The sequence below is a fragment of the Moschus berezovskii genome, chromosome 9 (genome assembly GCF_049115385.1).
Source record: "Moschus berezovskii isolate FMDL1 chromosome 9, NW_MosBer_1.0, whole genome shotgun sequence".
In the NCBI taxonomy this organism is placed as follows: domain Eukaryota; kingdom Metazoa; phylum Chordata; class Mammalia; order Artiodactyla; family Moschidae; genus Moschus; species Moschus berezovskii.
Window position 1 is genome coordinate 86,966,758 of NC_142468.1, and position 26,658 is coordinate 86,993,415.

Below are 26,658 nucleotides of genomic sequence, written 5' to 3' on the forward strand. Positions count from 1 at the left end.
TCATGGCAAATGGATGGGGAAACAATGGAAACAGTGAGAGACTTTATTTTCTTGGGCTCCAAAATCACTGCAGATGGTGACTGCAGTCATGAAATTAAAAGACTTGCTCCTTGGAAGAAAAGCTATGACCAACCTAGACAGCATATTAAAAAGCAGAAATGTTACTTTTCCCACAATGTTACTTTTCCCTTTGTCTAATCAAAGCTGTGGTTTTTCTAGTAGCCATGTATGAATGTGAGAGTTAGACCAAAAAGAAAGCTTAGTGCCAAAGAATTGATGCTTTTGAACTGTGGTGTTGGAGAAGAATCTTGAGAGTCCCTTGAATGGCAAGGAGATCAAATCAGTCAATCCTAAATTAAATCAGTCCTGAATATTCATTGGAAGGACTGATGTTGAAGCTGAAACTCTGATACCTTGGCCACCTGATGTGAAGAACTGACTCATTGGAAAAGACCCTGATGCTGGGAAAGATTGAAGGTGGGAGGAGAAGGGGATGACAGAGCATGAGATGGTTGGATGGTATCACTGACTCAATGAACATGAGTTTGAGCAAGCTCCGGGAGTTGGTGATGGACAGGGAGGCCTGGTACGCTGCAGTCCATGGGGTCACAAAGAGTCAGACACGACTGAGTGACTAAACTGAACTGAACTATCAGCTGGTTAGGACCCTCACTACCTCTCTTGGCTTCTGTGGAGTCAGTCTCCATGGCCTCTGCCTCATTTCTTTACTAAAGCACAGTAGGACTGTTCTTGAAATTGCCTAATATTTGCCTTCATCTCTTGTTCACTTTGTTTCTTCTGCCTAGAATGTCTTTACTCTTTCTGCCAAGTAGTATTATATGCGCTCACTTTTTCAGCCCCAGTTCCCACCCTACTCTTCTCAGAAGCCTCTTTGACCCTGAAAACCTTGTCTTTTCTTTCCCTGAACATTCTTGTCCTCTTGATTTCCTGCACAGTCACCTGGGTTGTAAGCGTGTCTGCACACACTCAATTTCTCCCCAAGAGGCTCTCAGCTTGTTCAGGGCAGTAACTGCATTTTCTTGTAGCCACACAGGCTCTAGATTTCAAGTTTGAATCCTGGTTCTGCCACATTCAAGCTCTGTAGCTTTGGGCAAGTTATTAACCTTTCTCTATGACTGTGAAGAAAGCTGATCACCGAAGAATTGATGCTTTTGAACTGTGGTGCTGGAGAAGACTCTTGAGAGTCCCTTGGACTGCAAGGAGATCCAACCAGTCCATTCTAAAGGAGATCAGTCCTGGGTGTTCATTGGAAGGACTGATGCTGAAGCTGAAACTCCAATACTTTGGCCACCTCATGCGAAGAGTTGACTCACTGGAAAAGAGTCTGATGCTGGGAGGGATTGGGGGCGGGAGGAGAAGGGGACGACAGAGAATGAGATGGCTGGATGGCATCACCGACTCGATGGACGTGAGTTTGAGTGAACTCCGGGAGTTGGTGATGGACAGGGAGGCCTGGCGTGTTGTGCTTCATGGGGTCGCAGAGAGTCGGCCATGACTGAGTGACTGAACTGAACTGAACTGATGCTTCATATTCCTTATCTGTTCAATGGTGTTAATGATATTCCTGAGTCAATAGCGTTATTATGAGAACTGACTAACACAGGGACTAACAAAACACATGGTAAGCACTCAATAAACATGGGTTGAACTTCCGCATATCTGGACGACTGAGAATTTGATATTACCACTTATTTGAGGGAGAACAAAGATTTTAAATCAGTTCAGTTTTCAGTTATGTCAGACTCTTTGCAACCCCAAGGGCTGCAGCACGCCAGGATTCCCTGTCCATCACCAACTCCTGGAGCTGACTCAAACTCATGTCCATCAAGTCAGTGATGCCATCCATCCATCTCAACCTCTGTCATCCCCTTCTCCTCCCGCCTTCAATCTTTCCCAGCATCAGCATCTTTTCCAATGAGTCAGTTCTTCACATCAGGTGGCCAAAGTATTGGAGTTTCAGCTTCAGCATCAGTCCTTCCAATTCAGGATTGATACCTTTAGGATTGACTGGTTGGATCTCCTTGCAGTCCAAGAGACACTCAAGAGTCTTCTCAACACCACAGTTCAATTCTTCAGATTCTCCCCAAATTAGGAAAGAACTAGGTTTAGAAGTTGTATCACTTCAGCTCCACTTCCCAAATACCTCCTACTTCTGAGTTGGAAGGAATAGATTTATTTTATTTACTGGAATGTAAATCTTCAAAGTGCCTTAGATGATACAGATAACTGTTTTAAAATTTAGGGGGAAAATAAAATTACTCCAGGGCTGTCGCTGGCTGGGAGTTTTCAGAATGGACACTGGGGCTTCAAGATTTCATTCAACTGTCAACCTCTTGGGGCAGACCTTGAAATGTCAGTGTTTTGAGGACCCTTCTCTGCTTCAGGAAAACCACAAGTTGCAAATGCAAATCCTGTGGTAGCACCACTTGTAGAAGTAGGGCAGAAGAACCCCAGTAGCCGAGAAGGGTGAGACACTTGCATACCCCATTTGCATCCTGTACTGGTCTGTTTAAAAACAATCACATCATTCTCTGGTTCAAACAATTTAAATGGCTATTTACTGTCAACAAGATTAATCTAGACTCTCTGGCCTAACCCATAAGATCTGCCATCACTCAGCCTTAATTTACCTAAGACTGACTTTCCCAGGCCTGGCAGCAGCCACACTCCTTTTTCTAATCATTCTCTAAGTACATGTGTGCTCTAGTCTTGCTGAGGCAACGTTAAAATATAATTTTAAAGGGGGAAATAATAAAATCCCCCTTCTAATCTCACAGGGTGCATGATAATATTAATAAAAATTACTACATAACAAGCATTGTACAAAAATTTTAAAAAAGCACTTTATACACATTAACCCATCTTACTCTCCATAACTTAAACACCATTACATTTTTATCCATAAGGAAACTCAGGGGTTAAGAAAATTGCCCAGAGTCCTATAGTGAGAAAATGGTGGAACCAGGATTCCAACTGACAGTCTGGCTTCTTAACCGCTGTGACCTTCCAGAAGGCTTATTCTCCAGGGAGAGATTGTTCTGTTGACTTCTGAACCTTCAGGAACTTTTACTGTCTCTGCTGGCTTCTGCCGACTTGGCTGGTTAAAGTGAAGCCTTACAAAGGAGAAAACAGACCAGATCTCCCTTAAAGCCCATGTACATCCAAGAGCCCACAGAGTGCAGTATAATTTGATAATTGTCTGTTTTTTTCTGAAAAGGACCAAACAAAACTAGCTTCTCTGCATCATTTCCCTTGCTGAGAAGTCTTATTGAATTACAAGTTCATAAGAGAGATATTTACATGAGTTGTATAATGTAACTAAGCTTTCCACGAGAATGCCCAAGTTAATGGCTAACAGCTGTGGGGAGCATAAAAACAACTTGTTCATACCTGGAGTGCCTTCAGACTTGGAGAAGCTGGCCTGCAGTGGCTCCCCATCTGCACTGCACATTATAATCCCAAGAGAAACAGAGCTTTTGAGAAATACCTGGTCACTGGGCCCCTCCCCAGACCAATTAAATTGTATTCTGGTGCATCGGTAAGTGCGTGTGTTGGGGGTGGGTGGTGGTGAGGAGTGGGTGGGCAGAGACACTGGGAGTTTTTGAAAGCACTGCAGGTGATACTTACATGCAGCTGTAGGGACTCGAACTTCTGGGCTTCTCTGGTGGAGCTAGTGGTAAAGAACTACTGCCAACGCAGGAGACATAAGAGATGCAGGTTCTATCCCTGGATTGGGAAGATCCCCTGGAGGAGGGCATGGCAATCCACTCCAGTATTCTTGTCCGGAGAATCCCATGGACAGAGAAGCCCGGTGGGCCATAGTACCATCCAGGGCTGCAAAGAGTCAGACACAACTGAAGTGACTTAGCACGCACACACAGGGACTAGACTACTGAGCTAGAGAAAAAAAGATGCGTATTTGTTTTTAGTGATCTGCAATCCTTCACAGTGATTCCAATCCCTAATTCAGTTAAAACTTGGACAATATGGGCCTTTTTCGGCTGTCCGAAATGTATTTTTAAAAATGGGAACAAATAGCAGTACTCTGAATGCGTGCACGAGTTGATGAAACAAAACAATTTCAGATCTGGGTTGTTCTTTGTGGCCTTGATACGCCAAGTGTGGTTTGAGGGTGGACACCATCAGTCTGACCTGGGATCTGGTTAGAGGCTGAATGTTAGGCCCTCCCAGAGATCCACACACTTTTCAAAACCCACGTATTATAGTGTGAGAAGCACTGCCTTGGACATCATCTTTTCCAGCCTCCTCATTCTACAAATGGGGGAGAAGGGAAGAGGGTACGAACAAGTTGATGGAACTCCTGTCTAGAGACTGGACTCCCACACTGGGAGCCAAGAGGCCAAGTCGACTGATTTCCTGGACTTGTTACTTTCCACTACATTTTGCTGATACACCTAAAAATTCAATTCTGGGTTTCTTTCCCTGAGTGGATCCAGATTCTTATCTTCCCTTTCTATCAAGGAGGCTTTCAGGATGAGGCCTTTAATGATCAACTCATGTTTGAAAAAGGGAGAAAGACACCTATGATAAAATGTATGCATGAAAAGTAGAATTGATCTGTAAAATCTAATTTTATCTTGGCCTCAAAGAGAAAACCATAGTAGAATTACCGTAAAATCTTTTTTCTTAAGAAAGCAAAAAATCCCTTAAATAGGACACCATAAGATGGAATTATTTAAAGTTTGATGGATAAAAGCAAATCTTAAAGGTTGGGTGTCACTCCAATAAAAGTTTCCATTTCAGCTCTGCTTAAAGTTATTTGTTGGTATAAATTTTTACCAGGGTACAAATTTTTCATGTGAGGAGATATAATTGCTTATGTCTCACCATACTGAAATAACTTTGCTCCATAGCACTCAATTCTGCAATGGTTGCAAGATTTAATATTATCAATTCAGGGTCCCTTAATCAAGCAATCTCTTTGGATTAAACGCTGAGGCAGAAATAAGTCTTCCCTGTCACATGAAGGGTGAGGTTGGGGACAAGGGTGCTTCTGGAACGTTTGGCACTGGGGCAGGGTGCGGGCGCCACATGGCACTGCTTGTCGAACTGAAGGGCATCCCCTGTTCTGGTCCCATCAACATACCTGGTGTCTGTTGCCTATCTCTGCAGCTTTGCCTGTTGCCCTCAGGACCTTGTTACCTACTGCCCTTGGGGCCAGTTTACCTGCATCTGCTTTGTCTCAGCAGTCCTTTCTGCTCCAGATCTCCAAGCTTACCTGTACTTTTTCCTGTTCTCCCCACTGTCTTTCTGGCTGGGTCTAGAGAAGAAGAGGGCAAGGCACTGGCATTTCTGAAAGACCCAGTGCAGCTGAGCCTGAGTCTCAGAGTCCAGGGATCTCTCCTGTCTCCCTGGGTATGCAATGCCTCTCTTTATTTGGTGGGAATTGCTCTTACATAATTACACATTTTTTCTGTTACAAAGTTCATGATATAAATCCCATGCTCTAATTTGGCCAGTTTGTGGCTCCTGATATTTAAAAGGAAGTTTCGTGTGTGTGTGTGTGAAATTTCAAAAAATCCTTTACCCTCAATGGGGGTCTTGTAGCTAGGTGTGTGTCTCCCCAGATGCTCAAAAGCCAGGTGCTGAAAAAGGTCTTTCTCTTTCCAGCCATGTCACCCACACCCTGAGAGCAGTGCACAAAGCTCTCAATATAGCAGGTTGGGGATGGAGAGAAGAACAAGAACAAAACACTGGACAATACATTTTTAAACCAAAACATGATCCTGCTGAACTCCTGTAAACCAAGCCATATTTTAAGTCCAATATGCCACCTTTATTCTTAAGGTATCTATTTATGAGAGACAGGGAATTCAGTTGTATGAACATTCTTTGAGTCCTTTGTGCAGGACATTTCATAAGGTCCTACACGGTGTATATTATACTTGTCCTCAGGTGTCTATTAGGTTCCTCTTACTGTTGTAAAGGACTACCACAAACACAGAAACTTAAAACAACATAATTGTATTATCTAAATAGTTCTGGAAGTCAGAAGTTCAAACCTGGTTTCACTGCGCTAAAATCAAGGTGGGCATCCCTGGTGGCTCAGACAGTAAAGAATCTGCCTGCAATGCGGGAGACCTGGGTTTGACCCCTGAGTTGGGAAGATTCCCTGGAGGAAGGCATGGCAACCTACTCCAGTATTCTTGCCTAGAGAATCCCTAAGGACAGAGGAGCCTGGTGGGCTACAGTCCATAAAGTTGCAAAGTGTCGGACACGAAAGTGACTAAGAACACACACACAAAATCAAGGTGTTGGCAAGCCTGTGTCCTTTCTGGAGAGTCTAAAGGAGGACCCATTTTATTGTCTTTTGCACACTCTCGAGGCTGCCTACATTCCTTGGCTCATGGTCTCTTCCTCCATACTCAAAACCAGCAGTGGTGCCTCTCTCCTCTCTGGCCTCTGCTTCCATCCTATGTCTTCAGTCTCTGATTGTGACCCTGTTCGTTGTTGTTGTCCAGTTGCTAAGTTGTGTCTGACTCTTCGCGATCCCATGGATTGTGGCATGCCAGGCTCCCCTGTCTTCACTATCTCCTGGAGTTTGCTCAGCTTTCTGTTCATTGAGTCAGTGATGCCATCCAACCATCTCATCCTCTGTCGTCCCCTTCTCCTCCCACCTTCAATCTTTCCCAGCATCAGGGTCTTTTCCAATGAGTCAGCTCTTCGCATCAGGTGGCCAAAGTATTGGAGCTTCAGCTTCAGCATCAGCACTTCCAATGAATATTCAGGGTTGATTTCCTTAAGGATTGACTGGTTTGATTTCCTTGTAGTCCAAGGGACTCTCAGAGTCTTCTCCAGCACCACAATTTGAAAGCATCAATTCTTCAGTGTTCAGCCAACTTTCATGGCTACTGGAAAAATCATAGCTTTAACTATATGCACCTTTGTTGGCAAAATGATGTCTTTACTTTTTCATATGCTGTCAGTTCTGTCATAGTTTTCCTTCCAAAGAGCAAGCGTCTTTTAATTTCATGGCTGCAGTCACCATCCGCAGTTATTTTGGAGTCTCCTGCCTCCCTCTTATTAGGACTCTTGTGTTTGAGCCCCTTGGGCTCCCTCAGAATATCCAGGATAATCTCCTTATCTCATGATCCTTCATTTAGTCACGTTTTCAAAGGCCCTTTTAGGGTAAAAAGTCGCATATTCACAGGTCCAGGGATTAGGATGTGGACACCTTTGGGTCGGGGGGGCATCAGTCACCAAGGGGTGCTGGAGGAGAGGACAAGGTTGAGAAATTTCCTGTGATACAATTGATGTTTTTAGTTTAATTTTTAAATTATCATTTTACACTGGAGCATAGTTGATTACCAATGTCGTGTTAACCACAGCAGTGGTCCATTTGTGCATATACACGCACTGTTCTTTTTCACATTCTTTACGCAGTTAGGCTATTCATTAGGTTCCTACAGAATATTGGGCTGAGCCCCTGCACTCTACAGCAGGCCCTTGCTGGTTATCTGTTTTAAATACAGTAGTGTGTACATGCCACGTTGATGCTTTTCTTCCTGTATTTTTCTCTTGATCTTCCTTCATTTAAGTAGGGGGCCAGGTTCTGACTCTGCCTTAGAGTGGGGAGGAAGCAGAAGTTGCTGGCAGGACACTTCCCTTTCTGATTTTTTATTTTTAAAAGCCTAAGTGCTAAGCACTTTTAAAAGCCTCAGCTAAGCACTAAGGAAGTTGCACTGGGAGACCCAAGGAGAGGTGGGAGGGAAGCAGGACGTGAGAGGGGTTTCCCCAGCCTTGGAGGTGAGTGGGATTAGGAATGCATTGCGGAACCCTTGCTCCACGGAGGAGGTGAGACCTCAGAAAAAGGACTGCATATCTCTTGGTCTTGAATAGGACCCTAGTGCCCTCAGGCATTGCCCAGAATCAGCACAGTGGCTAACTGTGCGGGTGTCCGGTGTCCTGGTGACTGACATCCAGAGGAACCTCCCCAAGGTCTTGGTCCTGCAGGGGGCCTAACAGTATGTGAAACTAAAATACACCCCAGCATGGCAGGATGGAGGCTTAGTATCAAAATAAATTGGATAGAAGAAAACAAGGAAATTCAGTATTTCTTGCCCAATTGTCTAAGTCATAAATATAAGATGAAATAAGATCACTGCTTAATAGACATATAATGAAGAAAGCTAAGTTTCTTCGTTCCTCCCAGTTCCCTTTATGTCTAAAGTGTTGTAAAGTCAAATCACAGGGGATTACTCTAGAGTGCACTTAGTGTAACCAAGAGAGAAGGGCACAGTGCAGAGGGGAACCTAATTCCAACTCAGGGGGTCAGGAAAGACTTTCGGAAGAATTGACATCTAAGCTGATTGGGAGATGTCAGGTCTTAGTGACTGAAGGAAACAGTAACAGTAAAAGGAAACATAGGAGGAAGAATGTCAGCCCAGGGGTTGAAATTCAGCAGGTGTTTTGGAAGCCAAGCTAAGTGCCCTGGGCTGGACACCCTCCTCCCTATTCCCCTGGAGCAAGGGGAGGGCATTTTTCACGTTTCTCTACACTTAACTCATCCACCGCCCCCCCAAACTCTAGGGAGCTCCTTATTAACATTCCCATAGGTCTCTGGGAAACCTTCTGGATGTCCTGGTATGAGATGTGTCCAAGACCTTGGACAGCGTGTGTCTGGTGCTCAGACAAGTTGCACCGGAAGCTAGGATTTGACCATGTGTGTAGAGGTGTGACCCTAAGCTGTGAAACTCGATGGTATAAATAAGGTAGAGAAAGTAGAGATGCAAGACAGGAAAATGGTGAAGAGAACTATGAGTTGGATTCTAGGTTGGTGGAGTTTAAATATATATATATAACCTCTCACCTATATATATATATATATATTTTTTTTTAATCAAGTGTTGATTTAGTTTTCCTGGCCAGTCTTCACATCATGATGTAAGAATGTCAAACTATAAAAATTGAAGCAGTAGAGAAATCCCTCCTGATTACATTTCTACTTGTTCCAGTTTCCAACCAGGGAGTCCAGGAACTCTTATTTCCCTGCCTTTCACTCCCAGCCTCTTAGTTACACGGGCCTGACTTCCACATATGCCCTAATGACAGTGGAGAGATGGGGTAGGGGGCTTCCTCCTGGCATGGGCTGCAGGGGAGGGAAGGAAGCGTCTGTGGAGATGGTGAGCGGGATGAGAGAGCAGGAGCAGTGGGGCAGAGGCCCCTGCCTGCTGGGTGTGCAGGGGAGGAGCTCACACAGCTGTGGTTCTTAAGAAGCTGGTTTCTGGGGTGCTAGGCAGCACCTCTGCTTTTCCTACAAGGATTACAGAAAATAATCTATAGTATTAATCCTTTCATTTGTCACTCAATTTCATTTCTGACTCTGTCTCCCTTCCCCTGTTTACTGGCACACAAAAAGCATAGCATCAGGTCCTCTTGGGTTTCTCATCTTCTCACCTCTTCTTTAATTCAGTATCTATGGTTTGAGGTCTTCAAAGGGCATTGGAGGTAGGAAGGAGCACGTGGCCCTGGTCTACCCTGGCATCTGTGGAAAGAGATGCCCACAACTCCCAAGGCTTGGCCAATGCTTGGACCACAGGAATTTTGTGAGGCTGCATCTTTTCCTTCCATCAGTTCATCCTTGTGTGGCCTGTAGTTGAGTTTAACCAAACACAGATGCTGCAGTGGACAGAACATTTATCTCCCCTCCTCTCTCCTGGTTCATACATTAGAATCCTAACCCACAAGGTCACGGTATTTGGAGGTAGGCCTTTAGAGGGTGATTAGGTCATGAGGGTAGAGCCCTCAGGAAAGGGACTAGTGCCTTTGTAAAAAAGGACCTGGAGAGCCCCCTCGCCCCTTCCACCATGTGGGGACATAGTAAGAAGGCGGCTATGAACCAGGGAGCAGGCTGAATTGTCTGGTTCCAGAATCTCAGACTTCTCAGCTCCTAGAATTATGAGACATAAGTTTCTGTTGTTTATAAGCCCCTCAATCTATGGTGTTTTGTTAGAGCAGCCCAGATGGACTAAGACAGGTATATAGTTAGTTTGACCTGTACAACTGAGCCAATTAAAAGTTAAGTTTGTCTTAAACTTTCCATTTGAAAAATCAGAAGGCAATGGTGGGCCCACACTCCTGCTAGGCAGCTGTTAGCAGACCATGGGTTCACCACTGCCCCTCTACGTGGGCCATTCCACTCCAGGGTACCACAGCCACAACTCCTTGCTGACTTTTTACAACCATCTCTGCTTCCTTCACTAATATCAACTATTCAGCCCCTGTAGGTCTCTGAGTTGTAACTCCTAGCCTAGATACAGATATTTATTTTCTGGAATCTTACCCTGCTTACCCCTGTCTCCTGCCCCGCCTGCCAGCTACTGAGAACAGTGAACAGCATACAAGTTATTTCTGTTCTAGAAACTGGAAAGATCTCTTTCTCCCTCTGAGGGCTTCTCACATTCTCTCCCTCAGCTTCTCCATCCAGCGGTCTCTTTTCCTGTTTCTGCAAGACTCCACCTTCCCCTCGCTGTCAATAAGACAATTTGCTTATGCACAGAACAAATTCCCTGCCCCTAAGGGTTTATGCTTTTGGAACATAACAGCCAGAACGACTGGAAAGGCTATTTTTAAGTTTTGTTACCTTCCTGGAGGAAATGAAAAACAGAGCCTGCTTAAATAAAAGGGAGGGAAGAAGAAAGACAACTCCACTGTAAATTAATCTATGAAAATATCACACAGCCATGATTACTTGTTTCAAAAGGTTAGACATGCTCACTGTTGACAGTTCAAGCATTACACAGATGATCTGTCAGGAAAAGATATCCCACCACCCAGAGATGACTGCTATTCACGCATTCTTTCAGAACTGCTGTTAGGGTTTTCTTCAGCAGGGGCTGACACTGTTATATTGCTCTGTACCTTGATCTTCGTTCACCTTTCCATGTCAATCTGCACTGATTTACCTCATTGTTTTTGTTGGTACTGAGTATCCCCGTACATGATTGAACCCTTGTTCAGTTCTCAGATCTGACATTGCTGGCCCTTTTGGTTGTTTTAGATTTTTATTCTAACAGAAGCAGTGAACATTCTTCTACACAATTCTCTTCACAACTTGCATAAGTAGGTCCCAGAAGAGGATCAGCTGGGGCAAGGAACATGGACATTTAAAATGTTGGTAGATACTGCCAATGAATCCCCCAAACCCTACAGTGTCAATAACATTGAGTTAGAATTTCTTTTTCCACACCCTTGCCAACATTCAGTTCAATTCAGTCGCTTAGTCATGTCTGACTCTTTGCAACCCCATGAATCACAGCACGCCAGGCCTCCCTGTCCATCACCAGCTCCCGGAGTTCATTCAAACTCATGTCCATCGAGTCGGTGATGCCATCCAGCCATCTCATTCTCTGTTGTCCCCTTCTCTTCCTGCCCCCAATCCCTCCCAGCATCTTAAGCTTTATCAAATAAAGTTGATTTCAGTCATTCTTTGCATATTAAAATACAAATAAAATATACTTTTCTGCCTTATAAGAATATAGTAAGTATATTGGCTACAATGGAAATTTTCTTTAATGAGCAAGCATTTTGATGTGTTCCACTAAGGAGAGGCTTAATGAAAAATGATCAGCAAGAAGAAACAGACATGCAGGGGTCTACAGAGACCAAGTCCAAGCAAGGGTGTGGAGATGAGGCCAGCCTCACACCAGGTGATGGGGACCAAGTAGGTGTGCAATTTGAGGGGAAATTAGGTATACAATTTGAGAGAGAGAAAAATAAAATTATTTTTTAGTGCAAATGGGCCTCTAACTAAATACAGGAAAAATATTTCTGAGTAAAATTTATGAATAAAGGATCATGCTGTTGCTGCTGTTGCTGTTAAGTCACTTCAGTCGTGTCTGACTCTGTGTGACCCCATAGACGGAAGCCCACCAGGCTCCCCCGTCCCTGGGATTCTCCAGGCAAGAACAATGGAGTGGGTTGCCATTTCCTTCTCCAATGTGTGAAAGTGGAAAGTGAAAAGTGAAAGTGAAGTCGCTCAGTCGTGTCCGACCCTTAGCAACCCCACGGACTGCAGCCTACCAGTCTCCTCCATCCATGGGATTTTCTAGGCAATAGTACTGGAGTGGCTTGCCATTGCCTTCTCCGTGACCTTCTACGAGGATATATTCTTTGCAATCTCTGTCCCTCGGGCCTGGGATGCAGGAAAAGTACGCATGCAGAGATCTTCCCCCAACCACAGCTTGGACCTAAGCCCAGGCTGCCTATAGCTGAGCCACCAAGTCTACCTAGATCAGGTGAACTTTAGCTGACTTGCAGTCCCATCAGCATGCAAACAAATGCTTATGATAAGCCACTGAGATTTGGTTTATTATGCAGTGTTACTCTGGCAAAAGTCTGTTAACAGTCAGCTATATGACACTGACAAAGGAATCAAGAGGTTCTGTGAGTGTGGTCTTCCCAAAGGCCATGACTCACAAACAAAGACTCTCCACCAAACCTGAAAAGAGAAAGGCAGGGAGATAGATGAAGACTAAAATTCACAGATGCCCATGTACTATCCTCCTAGCAAGTCCTTCTTCCTGGTAATTATCTTCCCTTCTTCACAAGGATAGGGCAGTGGGTGCCACATTCTCCTGGCCACAGGGGTGGCTGCCTGACCCACGTTTAGACAATGCAGGTATTTCCCGGGATTTATTTTTTTCCTTTAACTGGAGCTGTTTTGAGAGCAAATAGCTGTAAGATGTAACCAAAAGTACTAGTAACCAAACGGATGACTCTACTCTGCAGTGACATAGGGTTAGATAGCCCTGGTGGAGAATTCTTGGTTCCAAATGCATCCCTATCCTTCTGGCAGTTTTTTTATTCTATCCTTCCTTAGATTCCCACGAGTCAATAGATTCTCCCCCTTTGTTCACAGGAGTTAGAGTTAGATTTGTCACTTGTAACCACCAATCCTGATACTGTACCTTTTACTATTCAAAATAATTCACCCAGTTTTAGGTAGGACTGGTTACTGGAAAGGACAAAGGACAGCTAATGTCACCAACCAAACTCTAACCTTAACAGACCCTGACAACATGGAAAAATCCCTTCAGTTCATGAAGTGAAAGATCTACAGTGCCTTTCACTAAACGTTTTATTATCCTATCACTTTCTCTTAACCTATCAGTCTATTTACTTATTTATATTTTGGACGCATTGCAAAGTAAATTACAAACATCAGCAGAACACATTCCCTGTGTGCAGTCTGGGGTGGAGCCTAACAATATGCAAATCTAACAAGTTCTGAGGTGATGCTGATGATCCAAGGGCCACACTTTGAGAACCGTGGGACTAAAACAACAAAGGATGTGCCTGGAGACATATACTACCTCAAGAATTAAAACAACCTGGTGACAACCAGGAAGAGCTTCTTAAGCTCCAATTCCCTCTACCCCAATAGATTCTCAATACCGACTAAAAAAAAAAATGTATCCTACATCAGTTAAGCCATAACATACATAAAGGATCATCATATCTATTAAATACAGAATACCAAAAAAACACCTTCAATTTCTGATGGAAAAGCCATTTAAGCTTTTGTTGATTTGATCGTGAATCAGTTAAAATTTTTGAGTTATGGGTTTCAGAGCACTGGAAATAGAAGTAGGAGGTACAAAGGAATGTTAAAAATGGTTTATTTACTTACAGTTTGAAATCTAATTGGAAGACAAAATTAAATACAGGGAAATTGAATAACATTCCTAGATTAGAATATGAGGATTTATCATCATTTAGAAAAGAAAACTCCTTGATGAGGTTTTCAAAGACATTGGCAAGATGAGGCAGTCACTGGCATGTACAGAATTCTGGCTGAGTTCTGGGATGATTCTGACCTGAGAAATGACAAATTATATTTCTCTGCTACTGTTCCCACTGCAAGCCCAAATAGTCAGACAGAAGGCAGGCCAGATAATTACCTACTTACAACTGAAAATTGTTTGATTTGCTTGGGCTTATGCATCTGGTGAACATTTGGCAATTCTGAACTTGCTGCCTGCAGAACGTTTTAACTAAAAGCAGTAAAATGAACACAGATTTTGGACTTTTAGCCAGATCATTTTTTCTGTACACATTGCCATTTCTGCTTCATACTGAGAGATTTAGCTGGCAACCTTAGGGAGTGTGCATGAGAGAAAAGTTGACTCCAAAAGAAACGCAGAGAATGCGAATCTCCTTCAAATTTCGGCCAAAGTAAAGAAGTAGTTTCACGTCAGCATGAGTTGCCAATAATAAAGTTATAAAAAATGTTTTCTGGAAGCCAACAATCTTTTTTTTTTTGGTCTGCACGAAATAACTGAAACCATACTTAGTAAACAGAAGTTCTGGATACAATTTAAAACAATGGATCGCCATTGTGTGACACATACAAATAGAAAGTTAAAGATGGAGAACTTATTCATGCAAAGGTCACTAAGAAGGTTTCCCACGATAATTGGATCTGAGTAAGCAAGTACTCACTGAATGCCTTTTACGTGGCCAGCACTATGAAGGGATTGTGGAGGAGGGGAAGGGGACTAACGAAACACCACACAAAGCCCCTAATTTGAGGAGCCTTCACCGAAATGGAGGGATCAGAAAGAAACACACGAAACTGCTAAGTAACCATATGAAGCAGTGTGAGGTGATATATTTGTGTGAGTAGTGACATCCTGTAAGTGTGAGGAGTGGTTGCAGAAAGTGAAGGTGATAGAGGCTGAAGGAGGTTTTCACGGACTAGAGAGTGTGGAGAGGGTAACCCCAGAGAGGGGCATTCCAGGATGGGAGTAGCAGGAAGCGAGGGGGCATGTCAGGGTGGGAGGAGTGGACTGGTCTGGAAGAATGATCGGGTCAGAGCGACCCAGGCTCTTTCTAGCAGGTAGAAGTCTTGGCTGCCTGCCCACACCTGCTTACTGTATTCGTCCCTTTTGTTTTACACCCAACTCTATCTCTTAGCGCTGCTGGAACCATTTGTCTCTTCTGAATACTATGTTCCTCTCTCCCTACTTAGGCTGTTTAAACACTGTATCAGGAGTTAGACTGCTTGGGTTGAATACAGGCTCCTCCACTTACCAGTTGAGCAAATTATTCAATTTCTTTTGCCTTTGTTTTCCCATCTTTAAAGAGGAGTCAATAGTGATTAAATTCATGAATGCATATAAAGTTTTTATAACCGTGACAAGTACATAGTCAGCAATCAGTGAATGTTAACTATAATATTAGCTATTCCTTGATTGGTGGTGAGGATTCATTTAAAAAATTATACTGGTAATATATGGGGATCATCTTTAATCCAGAGTCCAGGTAAGAGAGGCTGAGTGAGGGTGACACCTGGATATAGTGGCTTAGCTGAGGTGCCCCTTGATGCCCTCTCAATAGCCTCACGAGTACCAGTGTCATTTCTTGGCACTGGCCCTGTCTGCTATCCCCCACCCTCAGGAAACACTTCTACAGGTGGTGATCGTCAAGAGTAGATGGATGAGGACATTGATTTTGTTTATGGACAAAGAGGAGACACTGAACAGAGACAGGATAAGATCAAAATAGCTTCTGAGAATAGTCTAAGGAATTGATTCTATAGATAGAGGATGTGAGACTTGGAATTAGGAAACCATGTCCATGAATGTGAAATTTAAGGAAAGGGAAGAGAAAGAGGAGTCAAAGAACAGCAGTCAAAGAGAAAGGAGACAAACCAGAGAAGATGACCTTGTGGAAGCGGGGAGAAGAGTTTCAAGCAGAAGAGATTTTTGTTTGTGACCCAAATAAATGTCAAACTCTCTCATTAGAACTTAGGCTTCCTTTGCCTATGGTTTATCAAACATTTCTCACAAACCCTAACATCTGATGACCCTGTCAACACTTTCCAAGCATTTCTTATGATTTTACTCATTATTGGCCAACTCTTCTGCACACTCTTCAAAACTAAAGAGTTGACCCTTAAACTCAAAAGGACCTAGTTCATGGGGTGCCCATCACTACCCATTCTTTCTGCCACTAGTCTGTTTTCTTCTTTCCTTAAGCAGAAAGGCCAAAATATATTTGTGATGATTTTGAAATTATAGCCATGTATCAAACCAGTCAATCTTAAAGGAAATCAACCTGAATATTCATTGGCAGGGCTGAGGCTGAGGCTGAAGCTCCAATACTTTGGCCACCTGATGCAAAGAGCCAACTCATTAGAAAAGACCCTGATGCTGGGAAACACTGAGGGCAGGAAGAAAAGAGGGCAACAGAGGATGAGACGGTTGGGTGGCATTACCGACTCAATGGACATGAGTTTGAGCAAACTCCAGGACATATAAGAGGACAGGAGAGCCTGGCGTGCTGCAGTCCATGGGGTGGCAAAGAATCAGACACAACATGGCAACTGAACAACAACATATTTTAAACTCTTTGGATTTTTAAATGATGTAGTCCTTGTATGTAATTTCCATTTTCTTTCCTATCTCAGCTTTTCACATGTGGTGGACTGACATGTAGATGCTGATTTATGATGTTCCCCTGAGAATTTCCCTTCTCTCTCTGTCTCAAGCTTCTCATTCAGGAAGTTACCAATTAATGTTTAGTAAAATATCTCAGAATGATCCAATAAAACAAACCTATTCCAAGGACTTCTAAATTTATTCAAGATTCTCCATCTTTCTCTCTGATGCCATCTGTCATATTTCTGCTTTCCTTGAAGCTCCCTAAATGTAGCCACAGCCCAGGGCTCATGTGTTAGCTCTCTGTTCTCTCTCAAGGGTTAATCTACCCTAAGGGCTTTATGTATCTCCTCTATACTGGTGTCTTCAAATCTGTATCTCTGCTCTTCTCACCTGAACTCTAGCTCTACAGTTTTCATTGCCCCTGGTTGGATATGCCACCATCAGTCCAAACTGAGAAAGACCAGGCTCAGCATGGCACCAGCTGCCAGTCCCTGGGACTCTCATCTGACTTTCCGCTTTCCCCTGCCCTCATACAAGTTCAGTGGATGAGGCCTAGAAGTTTTGTCCACTTATAACAGGGAGCATCCTATTCTGCCCTCTAAAACAGTCCCTGTTAAACTATAATTCCTGTTTGGTTTTAAGCTTTTTGAGGATAAGGATTATACCTTGTTCACCTTTAAATTCCTATAATCCTTTGTCTTTGAAAATAGACATGCAAAAAATATATGTTTGAATTTAGTAGTTGAGTTGCAAAGAGAGTGTTCCATGTGAAATATGTTTATAAAGCCCGGAGTTGAAGTTAATTAGGATTCCTTATTAGATTGCTAGTGGTTATTATTATTAATTCCTAAAATAAGCATTATAGTACACAAGTGGGTCAAACCTTCATTGATCTTAGGATCAGTTTCCCAGCACCAACCGTATCTCTCTGAACAAAAGTCCCCAGAACAAAGTTTGTCAAATGTGCTAGGATGACTGATTAACTAGCCATATACAAAATTACAAAATACAAAAATTAAACCCACGTGGATCAAAATGTTATTTATAAAATATATACACATATACATACATTTAAAACAACTAAAGAACTTTAAGAAAATATATGTGAATATGTCTCAATCTTGTTGTGGGAAAGAATTTTCTAGGTATAACACACATAGCAAGAACCACAAATATTAACATATGTAAATATATATTTAAAAATTTTTTAATATTTCAATGCATTTTTAAAATTGTGAGATTAATTCCAACACCAGAAGATAGACCATTGTGAATAAAACATTTGCAATGTATGTGACAGATAAAGAATGGATATCCTTACCATATAAAAAACTCATAAAATAAGAAAAAGATGAACATCTCCAAAAGAATAATGGGGAAAATACACACATAAGCCATTCACAAAAGAAGGGATATCTACAGATGGCCAAAACAGATGCTCAACATCACTAGTAACTAGAGAAATGCAAATCAAAACTACAAAGAGGGATCACCTCACCAGTCAGAATGGCCATTATAAAAAAAAGCCTACAAACAATAAGTGCTGGAGAGGATGTGGAGAGAAGGGAATCCTCTAACACTGTTGGTGGGAATGTAAATTGGTACAATCATTATGGAAACCATTATGACTTTTCCGGTGACTCAACCGTAAAGAATCTGCCTGCAATGCAGAAGACCTGGGTTCAATCCCTGGGTTGGGAAGATCCCCTGGAGAAGGAAATGGCAACCCACTCCAGTATTTTTGCCTGGAGGATCCCATGGACAGAGGAACCTGGCAGGCTACAGTCCATAGGGTCGCAGAGTTGGACCCAACAAGCAACTAAACTTTCACTTTTCTTTTCATTATGGAGAACAGTGTGGAGGTTGCTTAAAAAGCTAAATATATAACTACAATATGATCCAGCAATCCCACTTCTCGGGTAATAGCTGGAAAAAAATGTAATTCAAACAGATATGTGCACCGCAGTGTTCACTGCACTATTATTTACAATAGCTAAGACATGGAAGCAATTTAAATGTCCATGGACAGATGAATGTGTAAAGAAAACATGGTACATTTATACAACAGAATATTACTGAGTCACTAAAAAGAATGAAATAATGCCATTTGCAGCAGCACCGATGAGCATAGACATTGTCACACTAAGTGAAGTGAGTCAGACAGAGACAAATCATATGATGTCACTTAGGTGTGGAATCTAATTTAAATTAACTTATTTACAAAACAAAGACAGACTCATAGATCTCAAAACCAAATTCATGATTATCCAAGGGGAAATGTGGGGAGAAGGGACAAATTAGGAGAATGGAATTAACATATACACACTTCTGTACATAAAATAAATAAATATATTTATCTGATTCACTTTGCTGTACACCTGAAACTAAATACTACATTATAAGTCTACTCCAATAAAAATTTTTTTAAAAGAAAAAAAATTAAAAAACTAAAACTGATAAAAAGAAGAAGAAACGCCAATGGTCAATAATGTTTGGGGAAAAAATTCAGCTCAGCTATGTATTTAATTAAATACAAGCTAATATAGAAGATTTGACAAGAATCTGAGGGGAAATAGGTGCTCTATTACAATGATGGTGGAAGAGCAAGTTTGTATAATTATTTGAAGATTAATTTGTGAGTATTTACCAAAAGCTTTTGAAAGTTGCCTCTCTTTTACCCAACAACTCTATTTACATGAATTTATGTTAAGAAATTATTAAAACAAGTGTTCAAAATGAATGTATAATAGTATTTGTCAGAATGTTGTTAATAATATTAAAGAACTGGAAAAAAACTGGAAAAACCCTAATTGTTCAATTGCAGATGGAATTCTATATACCAACATTTAACAGCTGAATTGGGGTTAGAAGTAATCTGATTTTCTTTGCACTGTGTGTGTGCGTCCACACTTTCAGCATGCATTTTTTTTTAATTTCTAGAAATAAATGACTTTCAGTTATTTTTAAAAGCAGGTTATTCACACATAATGCAATATTCAAGTTTCTGAATAAGGAATTGGAATTTACTAACTCAAATATCATTGTTTTCATATTGTTCCCTTTTTAATTTTCATTCCTAATTCTTTCCCTTCTCCTAATAAAACACACTCAGAGGAAAACAAAAATGTCTTCTGGATGTGGTATTCCAATTCCCCTACCATAAATCTCCCTTTTCGCTAAATAATCCAACCCTCCAATCTGCCTGTGTGTTAACTTCCTCTCTTTGAATGTCAAGGTTCTTGGCTCCTTTTACTCCAATTCCACCTCCACTCCTGAATAGACTCCGGAAGGAAGCCTCAAGGCAGTCCAGACCCTGCCTATGGAGTCAAGGCCTTCCCTCTCCCAAAAGCCTGAGAGATTTTTAGTCTAACCCAAGTGCCAAGTGCCTGTTCAAACTAGAGAGCCAAATCTTGCTTAACTGGTAGCACCGTTTGCTTGCAACTCTCTCCTCAGCCTCAGGATCTGCTCCTGGGGGTTGAGCAAGGATGAAAGATGTGTTTTTAATTTGCCACAAGATAATTGTTTCTCTGAAACCAGGTTAATCATCACCAAAGACTTGGTTGATCATTCTTTGGCTTCTCTTGCAAGCACATTTTCTCTTTCATTCTCTGACCTTCCCAGACTCTGTTCTGATTACTGTCACTACCAGATTCCTAAGTGTGCTTCCGAAGGTCCTGACTTCAGCCCCTCCCCAAAACTCTCAGCCCAGGCTGTCACATCCTCAGTGCTCACCTGCCGGCTAACACTACCCGAAGAGGCTCTGCTCCAGTCAATGGCTTTCCTGGCTCCAACTCCATGTGCCCAATCTACTGCTGAAAAGCTACTCCAGGCTGTCATCCTGGAGCCTCAGACTCAATAAATTAAGTCTGAAATCAGCTAACTATGTCTTCCCCAAATCCCCCTGTTTACTTCCTGCTTCTGAAGTAAAACTGCCTTTTTTCCTTTTTACTCAGCCCCAAACCTTAGTCACTTTTGACCACTTTCTCTTTTCCTTCCTCTCTGAAGCACTCTCTACCTCCCATCCTCAAGTCCAGTTAAACCTTTCTTCATAGCCTCTCTTCCATCCATCTTTTTTCCCTCTAGTGCTACCATCTTCTCCTGCTGCTGCTAAGTAGCTCAGTCGTGTCAGACTCTGTGTGACCCCATGGACTGCAGCCCACCAGGCTCCCCCGTCCCTGGGATTCTCCAGGCAAGAACACTGGAGTGGGTTGCCATTTCCTTCTCCAATGCGTGAAAGTGAAAAGTGAAAATGAAGTCGCTCAGTCATGTCCCACTCTGTGTGACCCCATGGACTGCAGCCTACCAGGCTCCTCCGCCCATGGGATTTTCCAGCAAGAGTACTGGAGTGGGCTGCCATTACCTTCTCCGAGCTTCTCCTGAGTCCATCTCTATCACTCAAGCACAGAGGCTGCTGTGATCTCCTGACTCCTCCCTGTCACCCCAACTCTAATGATTCCCCAACTCACAACCAAGCAAATCTTCCTATGGCACTGTTTGGATCCTGTCATTCCTCCCTTCAGACACTGAGAAGGCTCCTATTCAGTCCAGTCCTGCAAGCCTGGCATTCAAGGCCTCTGTCTTCTTTTCCCAATGGCAATCATCAACCCCTATATCTTACTGCTTTGTAATACAAGTTTGGGGCTTCCCCAGTGACTCAGTGGTAAACAATCAGCCTGCCAATGAAGGAGACTCAGGTTTGATCCCTGGATCAGGAAGATTCCCTGGAGTAGGAATTGGCAATCCACCCCAGTATTCTTGCCTGGGAAATCCCATGAACAGAAGAGCCTAGTGGGCTAAAGTCCATGGGATTACAAAGAGTAGGACACAACTTAGTGACTAGACATCAAAAACAATAACAAATACAAACTTAGTATCCAGTCCACCAAATATTTTGACCACTCTGTAATTCCACCTAGCCCTTCTTGTCTTCATACTTTGGCAAAACTTCTTCTCTCATATTTCTTTCCCTTCTACATAAGCACCACCTCCTTAAATTATCACTGCTAGGTTCCTAGAGAGGACTTTGTTTCAAATGGCATATACCCCATTCTCTATTGCATTACTGTCTATGTTCATGTCTGATCCCTCCTACAGGATTAAAGTCTTTGTCTTACACATCTATGTATACTCACATCTCCTGGCACATATTCCGTTCCGTTCCGTTCTGTCACTCAGTCATGTCCGACTCTTTGCAACCCCGTGAACTGTAGCCTACCAGGCTTCTCCGTCCATGGGATTCTCCAGGCAAGAATACTGGAGTGGGTTACCATTTCCTTCTCCAGGGGATCTTCCCGACCCAGGGATTGAACCCGGGTCTCTCCCGCATTGGAGGCAGACGCTTTAAACTCTGAGCCACCAGGGAAGCCCCTGGCACATATTAAGTACTAACTATTAAGTACTAACTATTAAGTACCTGTTTAATGAGGAAATGAGTGAACACTTATAACAAGTTGGCAGCTTATGTTTCAGCCTTTCTGCCTCTTAGTAGGAATCACCTAGGGATGGCCAACTGTCTATATCATTAGAGTCAGCCTATTTTGGCAAAGATGCCCACATACAGCTACCATTTTGTGGTGTGACTTCTGTCTCTATAAAACAAAGCACTAATTGTTGTGATGTGTTAGTGGAGAAGACACCAGAAAAAAAAATTGCCACATGAGCAGGAGTAGGGCCAGCTCTTCTGCCTTAGGTGCTTTTGTTCCTTGTCTGTGTGGAAAACCCTGCCACCTTCTTTCTGGTAATGGACCCTGCATACTTTCTTGGCCCTATTACCACCAGCCACAAGAATAGGAATGTGACAGGTAAGATGCAGTCTTAGGAGTCTATTTGCATGTGGACTCTGAGCTCAAATCACACCAGTTAGATACTTCACAGACTTTCTTTTGGAGCTAGAAAGGAAGTGGAGATAGAGTATTGCTTCCCTGGTAGCTTAGTCTGTAAAGAATCAGCCTCCAATGAAGGAGCCCCAAGTTCAATCCCTAGGTCAGGAAGATCCCCTGGAGAAGGAAGTGGCAACCCCCTCCAGTACTCTTGCCTGGAGAATCCCATGGACAGAAGAGCCCAGCAAGCCCCACTCCATGGGGTCGTAAAGAGTCAGACATGAATGAAGTGACTGAGAACACACTGTGGAGCACCTCTCCAACTAGAAAACAATATAGTTCTCTTAAATTTTGTATATCCTAAATGGAGCTCTTTATCACACTAATGTATTTTTCTCCGTCTTTTCACATCAAAAGCAATGGCACCAAGATCCACCTGATTACCCTATCTCAACAAATTCTACGGATTTTCAGTCCAAATTCTCCAAATCTGGCCCTTTGTTTGTCTTCTCTGTCACAGAACAAACTCTCTGCTGGCCTCCTGGCAGTTCTTTGTCCAGCCTCATTTCATTCCAGTCCTCTGCCTGTTCAGTAGGCCCCAGCCACAATGGTCTCCTTTCTGCTCCTCTGATGTCCTTTTCTAATGACTTCACAATTTTGTATTTGTTGTTCTATCTACCTAGAACATTCTTTCCACAGCTCTGGAATAGCTAACTATTCGCGGGTCTCCTTTCAAATGTCGCTTCTTTAAGAGCTCTTATCTGGCAGACTCTAAAGCCCTCTCCCAACTTATCACTTCTTTATCCTGTTTCTTTATGACAGTTAATTATCATGCTTAATTTGTTTACCTTTGCTTCTTTTTACTGGAATGTAAGCTCTCTGAAGGTAGATTCTTTTCTGGTCTGGCACTTAATGAATGTTTATGGAATTATTATAACAGTAATTATCTGCAGTATTTCCACCCTTTCTTTCTTAACATTTCTCTTCCTTCAATATCAGAGACACGAAATTCTGTTTTCTGTCTTGCTTTTCTTCCTCTTCCATCTTCTAAGAGTATATATTCTCTAAAATTCTACCTTTTTTTCCCTTCTCTTTGGTCTACATTCTAGAAAATGAATTCCATGAAGGCAAGACCTCTGTTACTCTTGTGTCCCTAAGATCTCAGACAGAGATCCCGTGTTTGGTACAGAATAAGGGCTCAATAAAAATGAATTGAATGAATGAATGATTTCTTTCCCATGGTACTTACATGACTTCAGTTCTTCCTGCATGGGACACACTCTGACTGATCTTCTGATAATCTGTCCCACACTTTCAGTTCCTACTAGGTGTTTGCTCCTGAACTTTTTGTGAACACATACATGCTGGTATATCCAAAATTGAATTCATCATTTCTCTTTAAGTCCTCTTCCTTCTCAGTTCCTTTCTGATGCCGACACCATCATTTTTCTAATCAACGAGAGTGAAAAATTAACTTAGAGTCAGTCTTACTTATGTCCCACATTTGTTTGCCAACTCTTGTTAATTTCACTTCCCATCCTTCCCCTTTCCCTTAGTCCCTCTATCCCTGCCCTGATTCAGTTCTCTACCACATGGCTGGAGTTCTCAACCTCCATAGATTCCGGCTTCCTTAATGTTCTTGCTCATTCAAGCTGACCCATTTTCAATTCTCACTGCAGACCACTTCCAGACTTCTTTATTGAAAGCACTCTCCTGCTTGAAAATATCAACTGTTCTCTGGAATGAATACAGTCAAATCTAGGCTGGAAATTTAAAGTTCTTCTTTATCCATCTCAAACTTCCATTCTGACTGCATTACCTCCTTTCAAATTTTCTCCTACGTGGCAGTCCTGAATTAATCAGCATTCTGGTGTCTATCTTGTACTTTTCTTCTCTGATACCTGTGCTCATGCTATTCACTCCGTCTCTAATCGCTATGAAAGTGAAAGTATTAGTCACTCAGTCATGTGTGAATCTTTGCAACCCCATGGACTGCAGCCCACCAGGCTCCTCTGTCCATGGAATTCTCCAGGCAAGAATACTGAGTGGATTGCCATTCCCTTCTCCAGGGTATCTTCCTGACCCAGGTATCAAACCCAAGTCTGTTGTATTGCAGGCAGATTCTTTACTGTCTGAGCCACCAGGGAAGCAATGTTTTAAATTCCTATTGCAATTAATTCTCCTTTATATTTTACCTATTTGACTGGATCCTGTTTATCCTGTTAAATCATAAATTCCTTGAGCACAGGAACCATGTCTAATCATGTGTTTAACCTCCAGAGGTCCAATATGGTGCCCAGCACAAATCTGTCGAATGCTGAGAGGCACCGTAATAGAGTATTTAAGGGTACGGAGGACTGGGGTCCAAAATCCAGCAAACTTGAGCAAGTAATAAGCCTTGTTAAGACTCGGTTTCCTGAGCTGGAAAATTGGAAGAATGTTGCCTACTTTGTGTAGTTGTTGTGAGAATTAAATAGAACATTTAGAGCACCTGGAGCCTGATAAGTACTATTATAAAATGAAAGGGACATCTCCCTTTCCTTGATCATGAAGAGGTATAAAATTTAAAGAACCCACTATGCAGTTACAGCCATTTCTTTGGGGGAATTAAGGCAATCCCATGGGAAAAGTTCAATATAAATTATGTAATTCTACATAACAGATCATTTCCACTTTCATAACTGGTTGCAGTACATTCATAGAATTTCAGAGTTTAAAAGAAGCTTAACAGTTTCCTCCTTCAATTCTCTTGATATGAGACTAAAGCCATAGAAACAAAGAAATCTGGCCAATGTCGTATAGTTAGCCCCCTTTGAATTGTGTAGATTTTACTTGTTATAATAACAGTTTTAGGTCATTACCATAACAATCTAATGAGAAGTTTCATGTAATTCTTATGAAAATTACAACTTAAACACAAAATGACTTTAACCAAAAAAAAAAAGTCATTAACCTTTTTCAAGACTTTTATGGATAACACTTAACAAGTATAATACAATCCAGTAACCCCACTTCTATATACATCCAAAGGAATTAAAATCAAAATCTTGAAGAGATATCTGCACGCCCATGTTCATTGTAGCACTATTCACAATAGCCGAGATGTGGAATCAACCTAAGTGTCTACCGACAGATTCATGGAGAAAGAAAATGTAATATAAATATACCATGGAATATTATTCAGTATTCAAAAAGAAAGAAATCCTGCCACTTGTGACAATATGGATGGACCCAGAGGATATTATGCTAAGTGAAATAAAGCAGACAAAGAAGGACAAATACTACGTGACACCATTTGCATGAGGAGTCTAAGATAGTCAAATCCATAAGAGCAGAGGGTGCGTGGTGGTTAACAGGAGCTGGGGAGAACAGGATAATGGGAAGGTATTAGTCAGAGGGTACTAACCTTCAATTATGCAAGATGGATAAGTCCTAGAGATCTACTGCACAGTGCAGTGGCTAAAGATAGCCACACTGTCTTGTTCTCTTAAAAATTTGCTAAGCGGGTAGAACTTATGTTAAGCATTCTTATCATATACATGCAAATAATAATAATGAAGGTAGAAAAGTTTTGGAGGTGATGGATATGTTTATGGCATAGATTGTGGTGATAGCTTCACAGATGTGTACTTATTTCCAAACTCATCAAAACTGTACACATTAAGTATGTGCAGCTGTTTGTCAATTGAACCTCAATTACCCTAGCAACTGAAAAAGAAGATGATGATAGGGATATTATATAACAACTTCACTAGCCTATGTATTGTTCTGCTTCAGTAAATGAAAATTATAATCTATTGACACTTTTTAAATGTTCTGAGATCCTCGGTTGGGTGGAGCAGTGGTGGTGGTTTAATCACTAAATCATGTCCAACTCTTGCGACCCCTTGGACTGCCTTCCAGGCTCCTCTGTCCATGGGATTTCCCAGGCAAGAATACTGGAGTGGGTTGCCATTTTCTTCTCCAGGAGAGCTTTCTGACCCAGGGATTGAACCTGGGTCTCCTGCACAGCAGGTAGATTCTTTACCAACTGAGCTACCAGGGAAGCCGTGGAGCAGTAGATACTTGTAAAGTGGTCACTTCCTGGCTTGGTGTTCTATGATAAGCTGAAAACTAGATGTCATGTTTGGCTATAGAGGAATCTAACTTTCTATTAATTGTGTGACTTGACTGAACAGCAATTCATCTGCGGCTTGCCTTGAAATTTCTAGGTTTCTCATACTCCTAAGAAACACTGAATAATCTATTGTGGGAACAAACTTAATTCATTTTAGTCCCACTTTGGAGCAAAGGTCATGAGGACAGCATGCCTCTGTTATTACCCAGTTCCTCCTGTCCATAATGGATGTTTATGACTCATTGCTTATTGAGGAACCACTTCTACGGAAAATTGCCAAATACTTTCCAAAACT

General features: G+C 42.1%; 1 protein-coding gene across 2 annotated transcripts in view; it reads right to left on the bottom strand.

Annotated features, from left to right (window-relative positions):
* The window catches only part of PTGER2 (prostaglandin E receptor 2), a 207,320-nt gene that overhangs the window by 103,719 nt on the left and 76,943 nt on the right, over positions 1 to 26,658 (bottom strand). Inside the window, exon 2 of one of the 2 annotated variants that reach the window (XM_088839909.1) lies at positions 3,666 to 3,855. The exons of the other annotated variant lie outside the window; for it this stretch is intronic. Within the exon in view, the coding sequence (XP_088696035.1) occupies positions 3,742 to 3,855 (114 nt within the window). The 3' untranslated portion in view covers positions 3,666 to 3,741. Of the gene's footprint in view, positions 1 to 3,665; positions 3,856 to 26,658 lie in introns of those variants that run through there. 2 annotated transcript variants of the gene reach the window in all.